This window comes from Alligator sinensis, unplaced genomic scaffold, assembly GCF_000455745.1.
Source record: "Alligator sinensis unplaced genomic scaffold, ASM45574v1 scaffold647_2, whole genome shotgun sequence".
In the NCBI taxonomy this organism is placed as follows: Eukaryota; Metazoa; Chordata; order Crocodylia; family Alligatoridae; genus Alligator; species Alligator sinensis.
In genome coordinates, this window is record NW_005841832.1 from 1,671,214 (window position 1) to 1,690,541 (window position 19,328).

The 19,328-nt window shown below is 42.9% G+C and overlaps 1 protein-coding gene across 1 annotated transcript in view; it reads right to left on the bottom strand.

The window, feature by feature from the left end:
* ATF6 (activating transcription factor 6) overlaps window positions 1-19,328 on the bottom strand; it is a 170,857-nt gene that overhangs the window by 140,994 nt on the left and 10,535 nt on the right. The window contains exon 7 of the mRNA XM_025194380.1: window positions 13,010-13,230. Within this exon, the coding sequence (XP_025050165.1) occupies window positions 13,010-13,230 (221 nt within the window). The remainder of the gene's footprint in view (window positions 1-13,009; window positions 13,231-19,328) is intronic.

Genomic DNA, 19,328 nt, shown 5'->3' on the forward strand with positions numbered 1-19,328 from the left:
GTTGATGAAGTGGAGTTCATAGGCTCGTCTCTGGGAAGTGTTTTGTAAGTTTCCTTTGAGGATCAGGACTGAGAGATTGGAGAGACAGCGGTTTTCTTGTGGGGGCACATTTCTCACAAGAAAACCACTCTCTCTCCAATCTCTGAGGGAGGTGTTGGGGGCTGCAGCCCCCCCTAAATTCACAGTAGCACCCCCAACCCCCAGTGCTGCCACCATATGCTCCAAGCATAGCCCTCCCTGTCAGGAAGAGTCTGGCATCACCCTGGCCCAAGCCTGCAGTGGCAGTCCGCCCCGCTGCACCCCACCCCAGGCACAGATTCACAGGGTACACTCCCCCCCATACCCTCCTGGGGTGCACGCAGCAGCGGGAGCCGTGCCCCCTAACCCCCAGACAAGCCGCTCCGTCCCTTGCCCCTCCCCCACTGGGCAGCCCCTGCCCCAGCCCCACTCCCTCCCTCACCACAGGGGCCTCAATCAACTGCCCCTCCACACCTTCCCCCACAACAGACTCATCAGCCGGATGCCACTCTCCATGCTGCAGGGCTGCACATTGGAATCAGATTGGTATCAGCCAGTAAGGCTCATTAAAAAGCAGCCATCAGTATTGGCCCCAAAAATCTGTATTGGTGCACCCCTAAAAAAAATTATTTTAGTTATTTATTAAATACGTGTTGCAACTATGTCCTTAAGGCACAGAGAAGCAGGAGCTATCAAACCACTGACACTGCAGAAGCATCAGGTCATTCTTTTGAATGTATTGAAAGAGCACATTCTCTTCGCAGTCAATTAGAAGAATCCAGAAAACTTCCTTCCTATGCAGGAATCACCATGAACCTGAAGTCTGCTGATGGAAATCCTTAGAGTAATGCCTGAAATGCTGTCTTAACTCCCAAGCAGAAAACCGTCTATCAACACATTATGTAGGTCTATAAGACTACATTATCTCAATCCAGTAATTTTTTGGTTCAAAGTGGACACTCAGAACATAATGAAATGCAAGCACTGGCATGAAGACTACAGACCAAAGCAGGGGTAGACAAAATGTGGCCTGCAGGCCAGATGCGACCCACCAGGTCATTCTAGTAGGCCCGCGGGGCCCCTAAAAATTAAAAAATTATATATATATTTATCTGCCCATCTGCCTGTTATGCGGCCCTCGACAGCTTGCCAAAACACAGTAAGCGGCCCTCCACCCAAAATAATTACCCACTTCTGTACTAACGAGTTGGATACAACAGAATATCATTTGCTTTTTTTGTTTTTAAAAACAAGGTCCCAATGCAAATTTTGGAAAGGGGTCCTCCCCACAAAACAGTGCATTTAACAACAGCAATAAACTAGGCGCAGACTGCCATTTTCTCTTAACAGTGATCTGTAAAGTTTGAGGACACTACAAATCCAAAAATTACTGTTTCAAGTTAGTCCTAAAAGGAAAACAAAAAAATCAAGTAAAACTTTAAATTAATGAAATACAAATCCAAAACAAGGAGGTGAGAATGTCACAAAAGCAGTTATTTTGCTAAAATTTAGTTCCAAAATTTAGGCTAGCTGTAACTGAACTGCCTCTGGAATCACTTCTAATAATGCTCAGTCCACTTGCTAATGGGAGTTATTCCATGAAAAATTGGGAAAGCAACTGCTCATCAACAATGCACTTTAGTCACATAATGGAAGAGAAAGACACCAATAACCAATAGTGCATTTCAACACTAAGAATGGTAGATTTGTTTCTGGTGAAAGTAGTTACCACACCATTGTCTTCAATGGATTTCCATCCATGTATACCAGCCATGAGTATGATTCCAAAGATGCTACTATCTTGCGTACCAGATTTTCTTCAAGTACCTAGGTGGAGTCAGGAATAAGATCTCTAGAATAATTAAGCCACAGAAGCAGGAAGCTGCAAAATTAGATGTGTATCTTTGTGACAGCCGGGGGTTATAGATCCATCTGTTGCTACAAACAATGGGATTTTTTTTCCTACAAAATTATGAATCACTGGACATTAAAATTAGAAAGAGGCCCCTAACTTTTAGCAGTTGGATTTGAATCTATAGGCAAGAAATGGAAAGCCCAACTCCACGTCAAAATGTGTCTGAAATGTTTATAAACAATTCTCTATTAAAATAATTTGGACTGTACAGGCTGAGGAGTGGTTAGTGACTGTTAATGTCAGACAGAACTCCAATAGTTTTCAAATGCGAAGCATCTGTAAGAATTAGATTTCTGTAGGCAGCTGGAATGCTTCTCAAAGGCTCATGAAACACAGTGACCTTTGTCTTGGCGGAGGGAGTGTTCCAAAAAGAAAGAGGTGGTATGGAAGAATACATGGCAGGGACGTTTGAGTGCAAGAGAGAGAAGAAAGTTCAAGTGATGAATTATGGAAACTGGGGCAGCTTTGCACATACTGGAAGGTAAGTATATTTTGGTGCAAAAAACAGCAGAAGACGATGGATTTGCAGAATGTGGCAGCATGGTGTAAGTTGCAGGAAGATGGTTTTAGCAATGGAATTCTAGATATGTTGAGGACAGGAAGAGGGAAGAGGCACCAAACTCAGCCAGACACAGAACTGAATATAAAAATTCCACACAAGATCAGGCCGAAGGTCCATCCAGCCCAATGCCCTGTCTCCAACACTGACAGTGTATGCTTTAAAGGGAGAAGCAAAGAAGAAGGTAGGGTAATCCATCTTTTGTCATTCTCCCAACCACCATTAGTAGGTTGCATCTCTAACTGTCAGGTTCCTTGGGGGCTCCTAAACGCATCTACCATAAAATCTGTCTAATTTTTTTTTACCTGGTATATACCATTAACTTCCACAGCATCTTGTGCCAGTGAGTCTCACATATTAATTATGTGTTTGTTAAAAAGTACATCCTTTAATTGGTTTTAAATTTGCTGCTTGATAATTTATCAGAAGCCCATTAGTTGTTCAACTGAGACATTCAGCACATGGTAAGTACCCTCACAGTCCCTTGATCTCACAGCTCTGTGCATCAGTGATACTCTGTGACCCCCTTCGCCTAACAAACAGCTCTCATCAGTGTGGCATCACCATACAGCGCGTCCCCTCTACCTCCACAGACCCTTCCCCAAAAAGCACCTCCTTTGATAGCATCACCCCACATACTTCCCCCTAATACCTGCCTGAAGAGTAATATCCCCCATAGCTCCACCACTCAGAGACCACCCCTTCAGAGTGAAACATCCATTGTCCCCTCAAGGCCCTCAGCCCTTACTATGATTCTCTTCCTGAGATTGGAGTTCAAAAGGAAAAGCATTTCTACCATGGCTGCTGGACCACAGCACCCACCAGCTCTGCGAAAGGCTGAGTGGACTTGAGCTCAGTGCCCCAATATGCATGTTCAGGTTAGGAGATGTCATAATGAAAGATGAGGCATGTTTGCCATGACAACAACAAAGGGCTAGCTCCCAGAAAAGGCAGTGTGCTGGGTATTATGTAGATGTGCAGTCTGCCTGGCCTGACAAGTGCTTTTCTGATGTCTCCCAGGCTACGGACTAGCCTAAAGAGAGAATTAAACCCCTGATATCAAAGCAAACCAATGGTGATCTTCCTTCAGCTGAAGTGGCTGAGAGCTGTTTGGGAACTGATGGTTCAGTCAATTTAACCTCAATTCCAAGGCAGATATTGTCATCAAAAATCAATTTCTAAGCAGCTAGACGGTAACAAGATCATCAACAAAAGCCAACATGGGTTTGTCAAGAGCAAGTCACATTTGACCACTCTTAACTTCCTTCTAAGAGGAGAGGGGCTTTGTAGATTGGGCAGGGCAGTGGATATAATATACCTTGACTATAGCAAGGTTTCTGACACGGTCGTCCATGACATTCCCATTGTGAACCAAGTAAATGCAATCTAAATGAACCTACTATAAGGCAGATACATAACTGGTTGGATCAACACACTCAAAAAGTACCTATCAGTGGCTTAACAGCTAACTGAGAGGATGATATGGAATTAGGGATTGAGTGCACAGTTATCATATTTGCACATAGCACCAAACTGGGTAGAGCTGCAGACACCTCAGAAGACAGGCTTAGGATTCAGACTGAATTTGATAAACTTGAAAACTTGTCCAAAATTAATTGAATGAAATGTAATAAGGACAAGTGAAATCCTGAACTCATGATGGGGGGGAAAAAAACCAAAAAACAAGTGCAGAAATACAAATTGGGGAATAATGTGCTAGGTTCCAGTATTGCAGGAGGTTACAAGCTGAATATGAGTCAGTGTGCTCTTGTTGCAAAACAAGCCAGTGACATATGGGGTGTTATTAAGCGGTGTGTTGCCTGCAAGTCAAGACAAGCAACTCAACCTCTATATTCAGTACTGGCGAAGCCTCTCCTAGCATACTGGGCCCAGTTTTGAGCACCACACTTCAAGAAAAAAAATGTAGAGCAGCAAAAATGATCTGAGGTTTAAGAATCATGACCTACAAGAACAAGATTTTTTATGAAAACCAGCTCCCTGTTAATTTTCCTATGCCAGTCACGATTTTATAGATTGCTCACATTCCTCTCCCTTCCCCCAAGTTATCGCCTTTTCCAAACTGAAGAGTCCCAAGCTTTCCCATCTTTCTTTATAGAAGCCATTCCAGACCCTTGATAACTTCTGCTGCCCTTTTTACTTCTTTTTACCTTTACATTTTCTAGGTCTTCCACATCCTTTGAGATAGGGTGTCCAGAACTGCAACCGGTATTCAAGATGCGATCACAACATGGATTTATATAATGGCATAATTACATTTTTTGTTTCCTTTCCTAATAATCTTTGATATTATATTTACCTTTTTTGATTGCTATTGCATATTATGCCAATGTTTTTGGAGAACCCTCCACAAGGCTTCCAAGATCTCTTTCCTGAGTGGTAACAATTCACTAAGACTCATTCATGACTGAGGCATACATTCATCATGTATATAAAGAATTATTTCCCCCCTACTACATTAGTTTTTGCACTTAGCAGTGTTAAATTTCATCTGCCACTTAACTGCACACACACACAGTTTTGCAGCATCTTTCTCTCCAGCAACTCTTCACCACTGGCTTTAGATTTAATTACCCGGAGCAATGTGTATTGTCTTCAAAAGTTGCCATCTTGCTATTTATTTCCTATTCCAAATAATTTATGAGTGTGTTGAAAACCACAGGCCCCAACACAGATCCCTTTGGGGGTCCCCACTGTAGAAAAACCCCCAACCATTTAATTTTCTTTGTCTTCCATCCTAACAAGGTTTCAGTCCATGAGAAGACTTTACCTTTGACATCAGGATAGGCTTAGCTTCTATAACAGCCTCTGATGAGGAATCTTATGAAAAGCTTTTTGAAAATCTAAAGACTACATGACCTGGATTCCCTTTATCCTCATGCTTATTCATACCATTAAAGAACTCTAACAGATTGGCAAGATGTAATTTCTCTTAACAAAAAACATGTCATCTCTTTACAAGTGTATTATATTTATCCACGTGACAGCTAACTATAAGTTATATTATAGATTTTACTAACTGGCTAGGAACAGAAGTTAGACTAACTGGCCTGTACTTCCCTGAATCCGCTCTAGAACCCCTCTTAAAAGCTGTTTTTTGCTATTAGTCCTGCTATTAGTCACAGACTGATTTGTGCAACAGATAACTTCTGCTAACAGTTCTATAATTTTGTATTTAAATTCCTTCAACTCATTACTGATACATTGAACAATCTTGTCTAAAACTTTATCTCTTGTCACCTGAATTTGAGTGATCTCTTCCTATTTATTCATGAAGACCAGATATTGTGTAGTAATCTATCATAAACTTAAATCCCATTTATTTTGGTTAAGGTTATACTTAAGTTCTTTGCTGAATAAAAACCACAGGCCAGAGAGCATCAAGGCATGGGACCAGGATTTAGATATCTCAAAGAGGGACCACTGACTAGGTCTTCCAAATGGCATGGCAGGGGAGATGCGGGGAGAGAGAGAGAGAGAGAGAGAGAGAGAAGAGCCCCCAGTTTTAGTATAGTAGGAGGGGGGGGGGGGGGCAGTGTTAATTCCCTCACATGGCACCAGGAGTGACTTATTAACATTGGCTGTAACCCTCTTGCTTTTTCATGTTTAAAGTAAGCCCTTTGGGCAATTAAGAAATAAAGAGGCTCTTTTCTTGTGTGGGGTGTATTTAATGACATTTTGGTTAAATCTTAGAAATCTGATGGGTCTGTTAACATATGCTATCTTTTCATCCAGAGTTCAGTGGGCTTTCCAGAAAGAATGCTTTGTAGTGGAAAATTCGCTCGTTCACTAAGAAACCCCCAAAGAGAAATTTCAAATCGGGAGCAAGGTTGCACTCACTTTTTCCAGGTCTGGAGCCAATGAATAGTTTTATGGCTTTTCAAAATATTAAGGGAGGTTTTTAAAGAGGTTTAAAAGAAAATGGCTTTACCATCACGAGACAGGAAGAATTGGAAAATAGTTTTAAAAAGGGAGATGGTCTCATAATAGGAACTGGAACAGTTAGAGTAGCTTGTGCTCCAGAGAAGTTGTTGATAGCAAAGCCAGGATTTAAGGATGGAAGTGTCCTTCCCAACGTCGTGGGGAAACGGCTGAAGAAAATATCACTAATTGTTACTGACGGATGATTAACACTCTAGAACAATGGGGTTCCCAACGTGGTGTCCACAGGCGCCAAGGATAAAACTTCAAAAGAACACAAAGTAAAGGGAAGCTGCATTTTGAAGTTGAGGATCTAATGCAATTTTAAGTAATGGATGAGATGATCAGATTGATCTAAATTCTAAAACTTTAATATTCATATTGGCGCCCGCTGCTTTTTCTTTTAAATTTGAATGTGCCCTTGGGCACAAAAATGTTGGGAATGTTGGGAACCCCTGCTCTAGAATATCATCCAGTCTTTATACATGTATTCACTACAACTTTTTTTCCTGTTCAGCTCAAAGGGTCAGAATCATAATATGCAGACAGCATTCATCCACAGACTTTAATGCACACCTATGCTAATTTGTATCAACTGAAGACTAGTCTTAGACATACCTGAGTTTTGGTTTGAAATATTCCCTGCAATGTTCTATTAAAGAGTCTTTGCAATCTCTATCCAGCTACTTTACTATTATTTTTCTTTTGGCCATTTCTTCAACAATAAGTAACTTTCTCCCACCTTTCTCATTCCTTGGTTTCCTCTAAAAGTCTTGGAATGAAATGCTTTCATTAGAATGGTTTTCAATTCAGTGGTTTCTTGCAGAAAAAACACAGCCAAATCAGCTGTTGAGACATGTATTTAATCATCCTAGCTGTGCCTGAGAGTGCTGTGCCAGTAAAACTAAAACGCTGCCAACATTGCACCATTAAATGCAAGATGCCCAGCTCTTGGCAGAAGCATCTTACTGAAAAATCAATTTGAAAGGGATACCAAGATTTTCTCCCCATTATGCCGTATTCCTAGCAGGGACCCCAGTTTATACTGTTTGCACTTGGAACAGTACACTGTAAACCCAGATTCCAGGATTTCACCTTCCGCATCCCTACACCTCCCCATAATATAAATCAAAGAAACAATGGCACTCTGCCCTTTCCTAAATCTTAACATTTCTGCTAGCTAAGGAAGAAAAGGATCTAAATAGCACTTGTGAATTAAGTGGACACATTCTGAATGACTTTTTTTTTTTTAACCTAACCCCATTTTAACCTAATTTCTTTTTATAATTCATGCTGATTTCTTACCCCTTATGCTTCATTCAGTAAGACATTAGAGTACACTTGGAAAATGGATCCAAGTAGAAACTGCCAACTTTTAAGCATAAGCAAAATGCTGACAGTTTTGGCCAAAAATTCTAGGTCAGTGTTTAGATCTCAAAAAGGAAATTTGAATAAGAAAAAGTCAGTGCTTATATTGCTGTTGATTTTAGAGGTTTTGCCAGACTGTTTTCAAGACCAGAAGATTCTAGTCAAATTAACAATATTCCTACAGGAACTGATGTCCCCCATTAACACAGTCTCTTTACTACAGCAGCTCTTGTTGAAAAGGACTCAGAAAGACTACAACAGGTCAAAATATTTTTGCCACTATTGATTCCTATTTGAAATCTCTGGGTTTATCTTGTTAGGTGTGCAAATACCTACATATGACTTACAATTCTGCTAATATTGAACACTGCTAAAAGGACCTCACGGCACCCCACAGTGCCATGACTCAGTTGAACCAAATTAATCTAAGTGTTTGCTATTCATTCTCTGTTTCACATGAATTTAGAAAGTAAAAAATACAGCCTTTCTATATGCCACACCAGAAATGTAACCACATACCTGAAAACCCAGTTCTTTCTCAACTGTATTAGCTCTTCAAATTTAACTATGTAAATTCTTGTTGGCATTATGATACAGATGATGATGCCTAGCAGAGGAGTGGATAAAATATGGCCTGCAGACCAGATCCAGCCTGCCAACTGATTTTATTAGGCCTGTGGGCAAGCACAAGCAGCAGTACCGTGCAGTAGGCCTTGGATGAGCTGTGATTTGGCCCCGCCTTTGCTGGCAGGTGTCATGGGCAACCTCTGCTGGTGCCTCAGGGGACGCTGGGCAGAAGCAGCTCTACCTGCCTGCCCAGCACCACATAGAGGCCTGGGAGATGGAAAAATAAGCTTGCCCAGGGCCTGTGGGGCCAGACTCCATCTTCCAGGCACTGCACGGCATGCTGGACAAAACCTGCCTGGCTGCCTGGCACCAGAAGAGGTGAGGGCCCAAGCATGGCTCACCCAGGGCCTGCCATGAAGTGCTGGGCAGGTGTGACTGCTTTGGCACAGCATCCCCTGTGGCACCTGGGAGATGCAGCCCAGCCCCACAGTTGCGCTCAGTCCCTGGCCCCTGTTGGCAGGCAGCACCCATGGCCTGGGGGGGCTAGACTGCATCTCTCAGGTGCTATAGGGGATGCTGGGCAGAAGCAGTCCCACCCACCCAGCACCATGTGGCAGGCCCTGGGCAAGCCATGCACAGGCCCTGGTGGCTCAGGCTCTGACTATCATGCAGTGCAAGAAGGGCAGGTGGGGCTGCTTCCACCCAACAACCATAGGGGCTCAGGCACAGCTCGTTCAGCCCCTGCCCACAGGTGCTGGAGCCTGGCCACAGGCCTCTACACTGTCCCATCCTGCACCACCATCAGGGCTCATGGCAGGGTGAGGAGGGACAGTGTGGGGGCCTACAGCCAGGCTCCATCCCCTGGCCCCCAGCTATGGACAGAGAGGGGATGGGGGGGAGTGGACAGGCGGGCAGGAGCTGGGGTACACGTGTGCATGCATGCATGTGTGCAGTCCTCAACAGCTCACCAAAACTCATTAAGTGTCTCTCCAGCCCAAATAATTGCCTGCCTCTGACCTAGGAAATCAGATTTCAAAAGGTACCACTTTACAACCATTAAAAAGAGATTTTTTCTAATGCAATGCAGTATGGGTTGATGCAATTAAGTTAACTTGGGGCAGGTATGAAAACAACTATCAGAGCACTATCTACTCTGCAGCAGAATAGGAAAGGGAAATTACAGAACACCTCTGTAGCAAAAGACGTGCAGTAATAGTAGTATATTATACTACCAAGCAACACCATTCCTTCCCATCTTCTTGCCCAGACAAAGAAAAAAAAGAAAACAAAAAACAACACAGCTCTTCCTTGCTTAAGAAGAATCAGTTATTGTTTTCCACAAGGATTATTTCCAAGAATGGTTTTTCTTTCTGCACCCTGAGCAGCCGATATCCACTCTCTAGGCCTCTGATCGTACAATATTATCCAGCCAGCATAAGCAAAAGAAAAAAGGGGGAGCTTGTAGCCAGGTTCAGTAGCTCATCTTCTTGGCTTGCTGGTCCTTGGCTGTTGTGCTACTATACAGGCGCCCAACTCTCCAGCCTACTTTTCTGATTCCTACACTCCCTGGTTCAGAGCTGGACTCCAGCTCTGGTTGCTTGGGTCCTTGCTGCCTGACTCAATGGAACAAAGCAGGGACCACGTACTCTGATCCAAGTAACTTCCCTTGTGTGGAAAGTTACTGAGTGAGAGGCAGCTGTGGACAGACCCTAGCAAGGCAAGGGCACAGAAGAAAGACCAAGCATTCAGCTAAAGCCGCTTGGCAGACTGCATGTCTTAATGCCCCTGATGCAGAACTGCCGTGCAGAGAACCCTGGAGAAAGACCCTATGCCTCTCCAAGCTATTTTCTACTTTCTCTATAAGCCGACTCAGGCAGGCAGCTCTGTCAGATACTCTTGGGTCCCATGGTCAAGACCACCTAGGGAAGCAGTGCAGCCCAGCAGATAGCACTTAAACCTAGGAATTCAGGGTTTCCAAGGCCTCTCAACTCAGTCACTGGCATATACAGCAACCCTGGTCAACTCCCTGTCCCTCAGTTTCCTAATCTGTAAAATAAGGATGGATAATGACTCTATCCCTTGAAAATTATTCCAGTAAGAGTCTTTCATTGTTCACTCACAATCTGTTGAGAAGCATCCACTCCATTTGTCCACTAGTGTCCTGGAGACCTGGAGGGTAATTCATATTCAAGATGCCACTTGACACAGGATGGTCTCACCCTCCCATCCACACTATATATAAGAGTAAAGCAGTTGTGTTGTAGGTATGAATTTGCAAAGACACCCTCTCCAAGTCTACTTGACTGGTGATGGATGGTGGTACCAACTCACAAGTGAAACATATGTTACTACAGTTCTGGTTAAGAAGGTTAGTAATAGACATGCTTCTGTATGCTTTCCTGGGATTTTTGCTGCAGCCTAGGAAAAAGAGAATACCCTGTGAAATCTGTAGAGGCATATCTAAGTTTTACCTGCTTGTTGAAGACATTGATTTTAGTCAGCCCAGCACGCAGTGTAAAAATAGTCTGGTAAACTGCATGAAGTCCCCAGTCCCCTCATTGTCCAAGAGATTCAATAGGCACATACTTCTGCAGGACCTAAGAAAGACTAGCTGGCACTCCTCCAAATCCACAAGCCTCAGTTGACTTTCTGGGGGTCTCCCACAAAGCCTTAGTAGGCTTGTCAGCATCTCAGTAGCAATAATGTTAAAATAGTCAAAGGAATAACCTTAACCTGAGGGTGACACTGAATACACTTCCTAAGAGTTCACAAGTTTCTAAATAAAACAAAAAAGGATCCACACAACCTTCTCCTATTGTGCATCACCTCTTTTAAATATATGGCAAGAATCACTGTTTGCAGAATGTCTCAAAGTCCTTTGCTCAGAGGAGCTGGAGACATGGAACTTATCCTGACATCTTTCAGGAGACGCATCCTAAATTGTATGTGATGTTTGACAAATGCAGAGAGGCAAGTCTGCCCCACAAAACATTAATTGTGTGGAAACATGCCTGTATGCTGTTATTTCTAGCACACTTTTTAAATATTTGTTTTAAGCATGAACTTGCACAACCCTTGCTACTTATGTTCATTCAATATCACAAGCTCTGAACAAGACAACAAAGCTAAATACAACTAAATAAACACACTGGCTTGCTACATGTCATTAATCACCATTGTGCAAAGCATTCTAATTGAAACAGGCCCCTGCTGCTCAGATCTTTGTTAATTTCTTCTTTAATTTCAAAACAAGTTATTTCCTTCCTCCAAGTGTTTTAGGTTTCAGAGGGCCATGTGCGCTTGCAAAGGCTGGAACAGTACAGACTCTTTATAAAAGATAAGATGCAAGACATAAATCAGTGTCTTCTCAGGCATACTATCTGCTGAAAAATAGAAGCTACTTAACAAGAGTAGCCAACTAAATCTGCTTCTCAAGAATCTCGTTTGGGGCCAATTCTAAAAGCACTGCAGGTCCTGTATTATTACATTTCCATTCCTCATAGAGACTGACTGTGGGAAATGATCGATTGCTACTTTGTTGTTGTCTACCCAATAGCTCGTGTATTCAAGACTGGGCTGGAAAGGTTATGAAAAACAGGCTCTTCCCCAAAAGGTATGGCTCTTCTACTTCCATGAGAGCATTTTTACTACAGTGATTCAAATGAAGTGTTGACATCCCAACCAAAATCAGAATCCCAGGGTACTATTCCATACATGCACATAATAAGAGACAGCTCTTTCCAAGATCTAAATATACAAGACAAATGAAGGCAAAAGTACCTCCTTAATACTCACCTTTACCCCAATGCCTCAACACTTAACCTGAACAGAGTCAGGCAAGTTGCAAGCTGTACCTATTCCTCCCCTTAGCAGAGGAATGAGAGGACAAAGTTACCTTTTTTTTTTTTAAAACAAATGAGTAGGAGGACATACAGCTCTTGAGTGACTTGCCTGAGGTCTCAGTGTAAAGCCCTATCACCTGACCCCAGCAGTCTTCCCTGACCAAGTGCAGAGGGGTTGGCCCCAATGATCTGTAAGGTCCCTTCCAGCCCCTAACATCTATGAAACTATGAAGTAATCCACAAAATCTGTGGCACAACTCAGATCTCCTAAGTGCTAGCCTGGTGTCCTAATCATTAGGGTTACCTTGATTTTCTTGGTATTTAGACTCTTTCATCTCTAGTCCTTGAGCAAGATGAAATGTGAAAGCAAAGGCAAGTGACAAAAATACTTCATGAAAGCCTTTCAGTACTTGCTAAGGCAGTTGGAGTTCACTTCTAGAATTAGGTGAAGGCCTTAAAAGGTGGAGTTGGGGATGCCTTTATTTTAATGATTCATCTATTCCTACTATAAGGGCCATGGTCTCTTTTAGAAATATCCAACAAATGGGTGCATTTCCTTTTTAGGTAAACTCTATTAAAACATTCCTACCTAGATTATCAGATAGTGCATTTTATTGCCCAGTAAGACTGCTGATGCCCAAACACTAGAAGTGTTGAAAGGCATACCCGAGTTCAGTGCTCAGCAAGGTCAAGGTGTCTTCCTCCTTAGACCGTGATGCCCACAGGTGTTACCATGACCAACCCCTCAGATCATATGCCAACAGCTGAATTATAGGCTATCATTAAACAGCTAGAACTTACATCCATGCCTGTAGCTGGTGTGGTGGTTTGGAGAAGAGGTTTAGTGACTGGTATTTTTCCACTCCCTAAAGTGTTTCCTGAAGCTTGTGGAAGCATGTTCATGTTGCAGCTGTGAAGTTGGGAGGTGCCTCCAGTGACAGCAATAACTGGCTGGGAGGCAGGGAGAACTCCAGGAGTCTGAAGCTGTACCATAGTGGTCTGAGAAAGCATCACTGGCTGACCTAGGGGAGAGAGAGACAGGCAAAAAACAATCACGAGTGAGTCAAAGGATTCCTAAAGGTTCTACATTTCTTCTCTTGATTTTGCATGAAGTTACAAGCAAAAAATACAGCTTTCCTATCTACACCTCAGCAGAGCAAGGACAAGTATTCCCGTAGTGCAGAGAGCCAGATGAAGAGTTTATGGATCCAGATGTGGTATTTTTCTGTGGTGACATTTCACCATGCTGGAAGGTGCAGAAGAAGTTAACTGATCAGCTAATGGACCAACACTATCCACTCAGATTTTCCTGACTACTTCAGGGAGCAGCTGAAGCCATGTGTTTTAATCTGGCAGAAAACAAAGTCTTTTGTTATCCCTGATTTACAGAAGTGCATGGGCACTTGGAGTCTATCGTGATGAAAGAGGCTTAAAAGAAGGCAATACCACCTACTGAAAGATACCCATGATAGCTTGAAAAACATTTCAGTTTACCCTGGCAGAAGACTAAACTTGTTCTGATGGATACAGCAGTATCAGATATATACTCTGCATGGAGTCTGTAACATTTCTCCTTTGTTTGCATAAATATGGGAGCAAACTTTTTTTTACAGTATTACATGGCAAGTTAACGACCATTAGAATACATTCTACTTTTCCTTTGAGTTCATAAAAACGATCTGGACCCAATGGATGGTTCATATTTCTAGAGGAAGTATGAATAGTTTGGCTTTTCAATTTTTCTAGAGTAGCGTTTCTCAACCCATGGGTCATGACCCAAAAATGGGTTGCAAGAATATACAAAAGGGTCATGAACAAACTTTAAAAATGGATTATCCTCTGAAGGAGAAAAATGTGGGAAACCACGGGTTTTCCCTTACAGGCTGGCAGAGTTCCAGCCTGCTTGGGGCCCCCCCATGCCCCACCACACACACTCCCACCCCATACATGGAGGGGCTAGGGCCTAAGGGCAGGGGGAAGCAGGTTGGGAGTGAAGGGCACCGGCAGGGCCGGGGGCTGTTTTGTACTTAAACTATTTACTGGGTCAGGACTGGCCACTGATGTTTACAAATGGGTCCTGGTACAAAACAGGTTGAGAACCACTGATCTAGTACTTGTGAGTGAACTCCCCAGCCTTGTTTACAGCGAGTTGAAGGGATGAAGACAGGTCCTCTTAAAAAGTGTTATCTGTGAGGTTCTATCCATTCATCTACCTTAGAATCTGTGGATGTAAAACCATGAAATCCAGATTAAGCCTGCAGTTCTGGAATCAAAAAATAAGCCTTCAGATTACAAAAGTGTATTTTCCATTTCAGAACAAGACTCCAGCTAGTGCTGTTCAGTATTTCAGTGCTCAGAGGACAACACGACAAGGCAAAAGCATTCTAGACGCAGACCTTTCATTATAATGATTCCTGTCAAGAACCTCCCCACTTCCCCTATCTGACACAGTCACCCTTGGGCCAAGACCTCAGAATTTTTCCTTTTAAGAAACCAATTCCAAATTTAGACACAACTGAGATGGGGAACAGAAATGCCATTCTTGAAATGTAGCCAACAAACAACAGGTCCAGAAAACAGAGAACAGCTGAGGAGGACCATAAATCTGGATAAAAGTCACGTTAATGAGGGAAGGCTGTAGGGTCTCCAACTGTCTGAACAGAGCAGCAAGGTAACTAGTTTGCATGGGTCCAAGTAAAAGCCTGGAGCTACAATAATCAGACAGTGATGTTTGTTAGCCACTTGGGGATCCATCTGAATAAAAGCTGTTGTAGAAGGTAAAGTTTTGATCATAAGGAAGGCTCAGACATAAATGTGCTGCTGCTTGCTTTTCTCTTACTAATCAGAACTGACTGTGTGTCAGTCCTCTCCCTCCTGCATTTTTACTGAAAATATTTAATGCATATAAAGTGAATCACAAGCAAACATATGAACCAACTCAAAGGAGTAAAGCATTAAAAAAAAGATAGGTCAAATAAAATAGGTCACAAATAAATGACATAAGGAAACAGTACAAATTACAGACTTTCATAGCCTCAGCTATGTCCTTAAATTACCTTACACTGAAATCATTTTTTTTTTTTGGAGAAAGGGGCCTCTTTATACCAAAAACACTGATAAGACTTACAAAAGACTGACAAAAACTTAATGAAACTTTCCCCCTCCCTCCAGGTAAATTAATACCACAAAGACTTTACTAAAGACTTTACTAAGACAATTAAGACCTATACGCACCCAAGATATTTCAATCCAAAAGCCTCACTTGCTCTGCACACATCTTAAGGTGTCATCTGAAGATTCTGGCCTAGACTACACTACAAAGTTTTACTTGCAGCACTCCAGTTTCAAGTTCGCTCAGAGTTCCTTCACAGTACCAGAATCTTGCCCTTTGCTACCTAGTGCCCTCCCAGGACACACTTCACACACTGCTGGTGCAGTGGAGCCATGTACACCTGACAGAAGTGTATGGATGGGTATGTAGGCATGACAGCTGCTGTCTTTCACCAGACCTTCAATGTGCAGAGGCAGATAAGTGTTGATCTCTCATATATTGGGAGGGAAGGAGAGAAAGAAATCATATGATATTGTCCTCATAATCTCTCGTCTCTCTTCTTCCAAGCTTTGATGAGCAACATCACACTTAACAGCAGCATTCCAAAGTATCACCACTGGCATCCGAGTTAGTACCCATGAAGATTAATGGGACCATTCATAACAACGCCTGCATGCTGTGTGCAGTTTTAGCTAATGAAACCCGTGAAGAAGAAATAGTTCCTGCGAAAGTTTTCTTCCTCAAAGATTAGCAAGAACATTAATCAGAAAGCAGACAGAAAAATCTCCTGAGGAGTCTCTGCTGTAAATCAAAACTTTCCCTAAGTGCACTTCCTTCTCTGCATCACCCTAAGGAGCCATTGCATAGGTGTTATAAGCAGAAGGGAAAATATGGTGTCAATAACTCCTTCAAAACTGAACAGCATCCTTTTATACTGTCACATTTCCATTCAGAGAACCTACATTCTCAGTATCTTCTCAGATAGTACTAAACAACACAGTACTTCACTGGATGAGTACATCAAAAAGGATTAAGGGAGTGTCAACTTGACTCTAAATCTGAACTTTTCATTTGAGGCAGTCAGACTGGAGATTATAGAGAGGATGTGGATGACTTTTCTCTGTGGCCACAGGGAGCAAGATTAAGAGCAATGGATTTAAACTGAGGCAGAGGAAATTTAGGTTTGAGATAAGGAAGAACTTTCTGACTACAAAGGTAGCCCAAGCATTGGGACAGGCTACCTAGAGAATCTGTGGAAGGGTAGACGGATACTTGGAAGGTTTAGTTAGGGATGATCCTGCCTTGAGCATGGGGTTAGACTAGATGCAAGGTCCCTTTCAGACCTACTTTCTTATGATCCCATGACAGTGAAAGTATATTGTGCTCCATGCAACCTCAGTGCCAGTCCCCTTGGCTTTAGCTAAACTTCTAATGTAGCAGTTCCCAAACTTTTTCTTATTGTGTACCCCCTTCCCGACTTGCCAGCTGCCTTGTACCCCTACCTGCATAAGTTTTATATATTAACCCTTTAAATGTCAATTATTATTGGCAGATTTAACTTTCATTATAACATTACCTAATTTCTCTCACGTATCCCCCAGAGATGTCTCACGCAGTACGTGTACCACAGTGAGAGAACCTCTGGTTTAGTGGAAAAGCAGTTAATAATGAAAACAAGTTTCCCTAGATCTGTTCTGTACCCATCAACATCACTGCCACATATATGCACACTTAGGGAATTTTTCACATTTTCTGCTACTCCTTGGGTTCAAAAATTTAGCAGCAGCTAAGTATCATAGGCATCTGTGGCCATCTGATGGTCAAATGAGAAACTACATTAGACAGTTCCAGTGAATACTCCATTATATGTATGCACTGGGTTTGCAAGAGTAAAACACAGCTCAGTATTTGTGAGCGAAGATGGAGCCCACTTCAGCAAACATTAATAGACCAAGCGTGGGCTGGACACTAAAACTTTGACAATGTCAGAGGCGGCATTAGCCGTGAAACTGATGAAAACAGCTAAATCTACATGAAATAGCTAAAATGCTTAATTTGACATAAGCAATACCTTTGTCACTGAGATCTACAAGGATGGTAAATGGCTAGTGGCAGCTGCCCAATATAAACATCTGCCCAAGTTAGCCATTGGTGTTTTAAGCTGTAGGAGTGTTATCATACAGTCCGAGTCAAAAAACAGCACTGCAATTAGAAAGAACTGGTTCTCATAAAATGGATTTTAGAATTTGCCACATGAGTAGCTCTTGAGAGAGGGAGAGTGACAGACAGACAGAAACAGGTGACTAAGATTTATAAGTTACAAGGAAGAACACAGGAGTTGCCATGCCATGTCAGACAAATGACCTATTTAGTACTAGGTCTTTAGTACTGTACCTTGAACATGGTCAGGAAATAGTGCCTTTCAAAGAAAGGTGAAACAAACCCAAGCAATTATGGACTAGCTTCTCCACAAGAGAAGTTTTTTATTCTACACACAAGCTTTCTCCATCATTTTAGGGTAGGTCATATCATGAAGCGAGACAGTTCATAAATTTATCCGTAACAACTGTGGAGGGTTTTTTTAGGGAAATATTTCCTTGTTTGTGAATCCTACCAAACCCTTTGGTTTCAGCATCTTGTAGCAATATGCTCTACAAGGTAGTTATTCAGTGAGTTAAAAAAATAAAAGACTTTTTGTTGCTTTTAAATGTTATTCAGCCATTTCAATCAAATCAGTTTGGGGCTTATACTAAGAGAAAAGGCCAACAGGAACACCTAGCTTACCAGTGGTTCTCAACCTTTTTGGACTCAAGGCACCCCTCCATAATTTTTGTGAATTGAAAGGCACCCAATTTCAAAATACTATTTTATATATTATTACAGTGCTTACCTCCTTGCAGAGGAGCTGGGCAGTGGGGGAAGGGGGACTGTCCAGGTAGGGAGAAGCCTGAGCCTGCATTCTCAGATTATTTCCTCTCACCTTGAAACACCCTTCAAAGGATCTCGTGGCACCCCAGGGTGCCCATGCACCTTGGTCGAGAATCATTGTCTAAAATCAGTGATGCCCAATCTTTTTGCCCCACAGGCCAGATGGGCAGTGCCAGGTCCATCTGTGGGCTGGATCCAGCTAATGGGGCCAATCTGGCTGCAAGCAGTTGCACAGCCTGATCTTCATCCATCCACCCAGGGCATGGCAGGGTGTGGTAGCCCTGAGCCAAACATAGGGGAGGGGGGATGGAAGCAGCAAATGTCATAGTCCAAATGTGAAGGGTGGGGGCAGGGGCAGGATAGTCCCAGTCTGGACACACAGGCTTCGGGCAGGGGAAGGGTGGGAACAGAGTAACCCTGATCTGGATGCATGGGGGGAAGGGAAGGAGAGTGGAAGCAGCAGGTTCCAATCTGGACATATGAGATGAGACAGGGTAGGGCAGGGCAGACCCAATCTAAATGCACAAGGCGGTGGGGCTCCAATCCGGATGTGTGGATTGGGGGTGAGGGCGGGGGAAAGAGGAGCCCAGCCAGATCTGGACACTCAGGGGTGGGGCCCAGGCCAGTTCTGATCCCTCTTCACTGCAATAGCCCAGACAAGATTGGAGTTGGCTGCCTGGGCAAGGCTGGAGGTTCTCTCACCTGTGGAGGAGCTCCACAGGCTGGATGTCATGGCTCTGAGGGTCAGAGGTTGAGCAACCCTGCTCTCACCCATTGATTAATGGCAGATGGAGGCTCAAAGCCCTATCAGCTCCAATTTCCTCCATACACTTTTTGCTGCTAGGACTCTTAGGCTGCCCCTGCACCTGGAGCTGTTTATCAAACAGCTTCTCTCTCCTCAAAAGCTACCTCTTCACATAATGACACAATTTCATTAAAACTAATAAGAAACTACAATCATCCCATCCTATTTTCTGTTCTTACCAGGAAGCAGCTGTCTAGGACTATTTATATCTTTGCATTTTAGAATGCATAGCCCCATTCCCATCCTGAGACAATCAAGGGCTAATTTGAGTTAATTTCCATTCAAACAGTGTGTGTAAATGACTGTCAACCACTGCCATATTTTTGGATACAAGT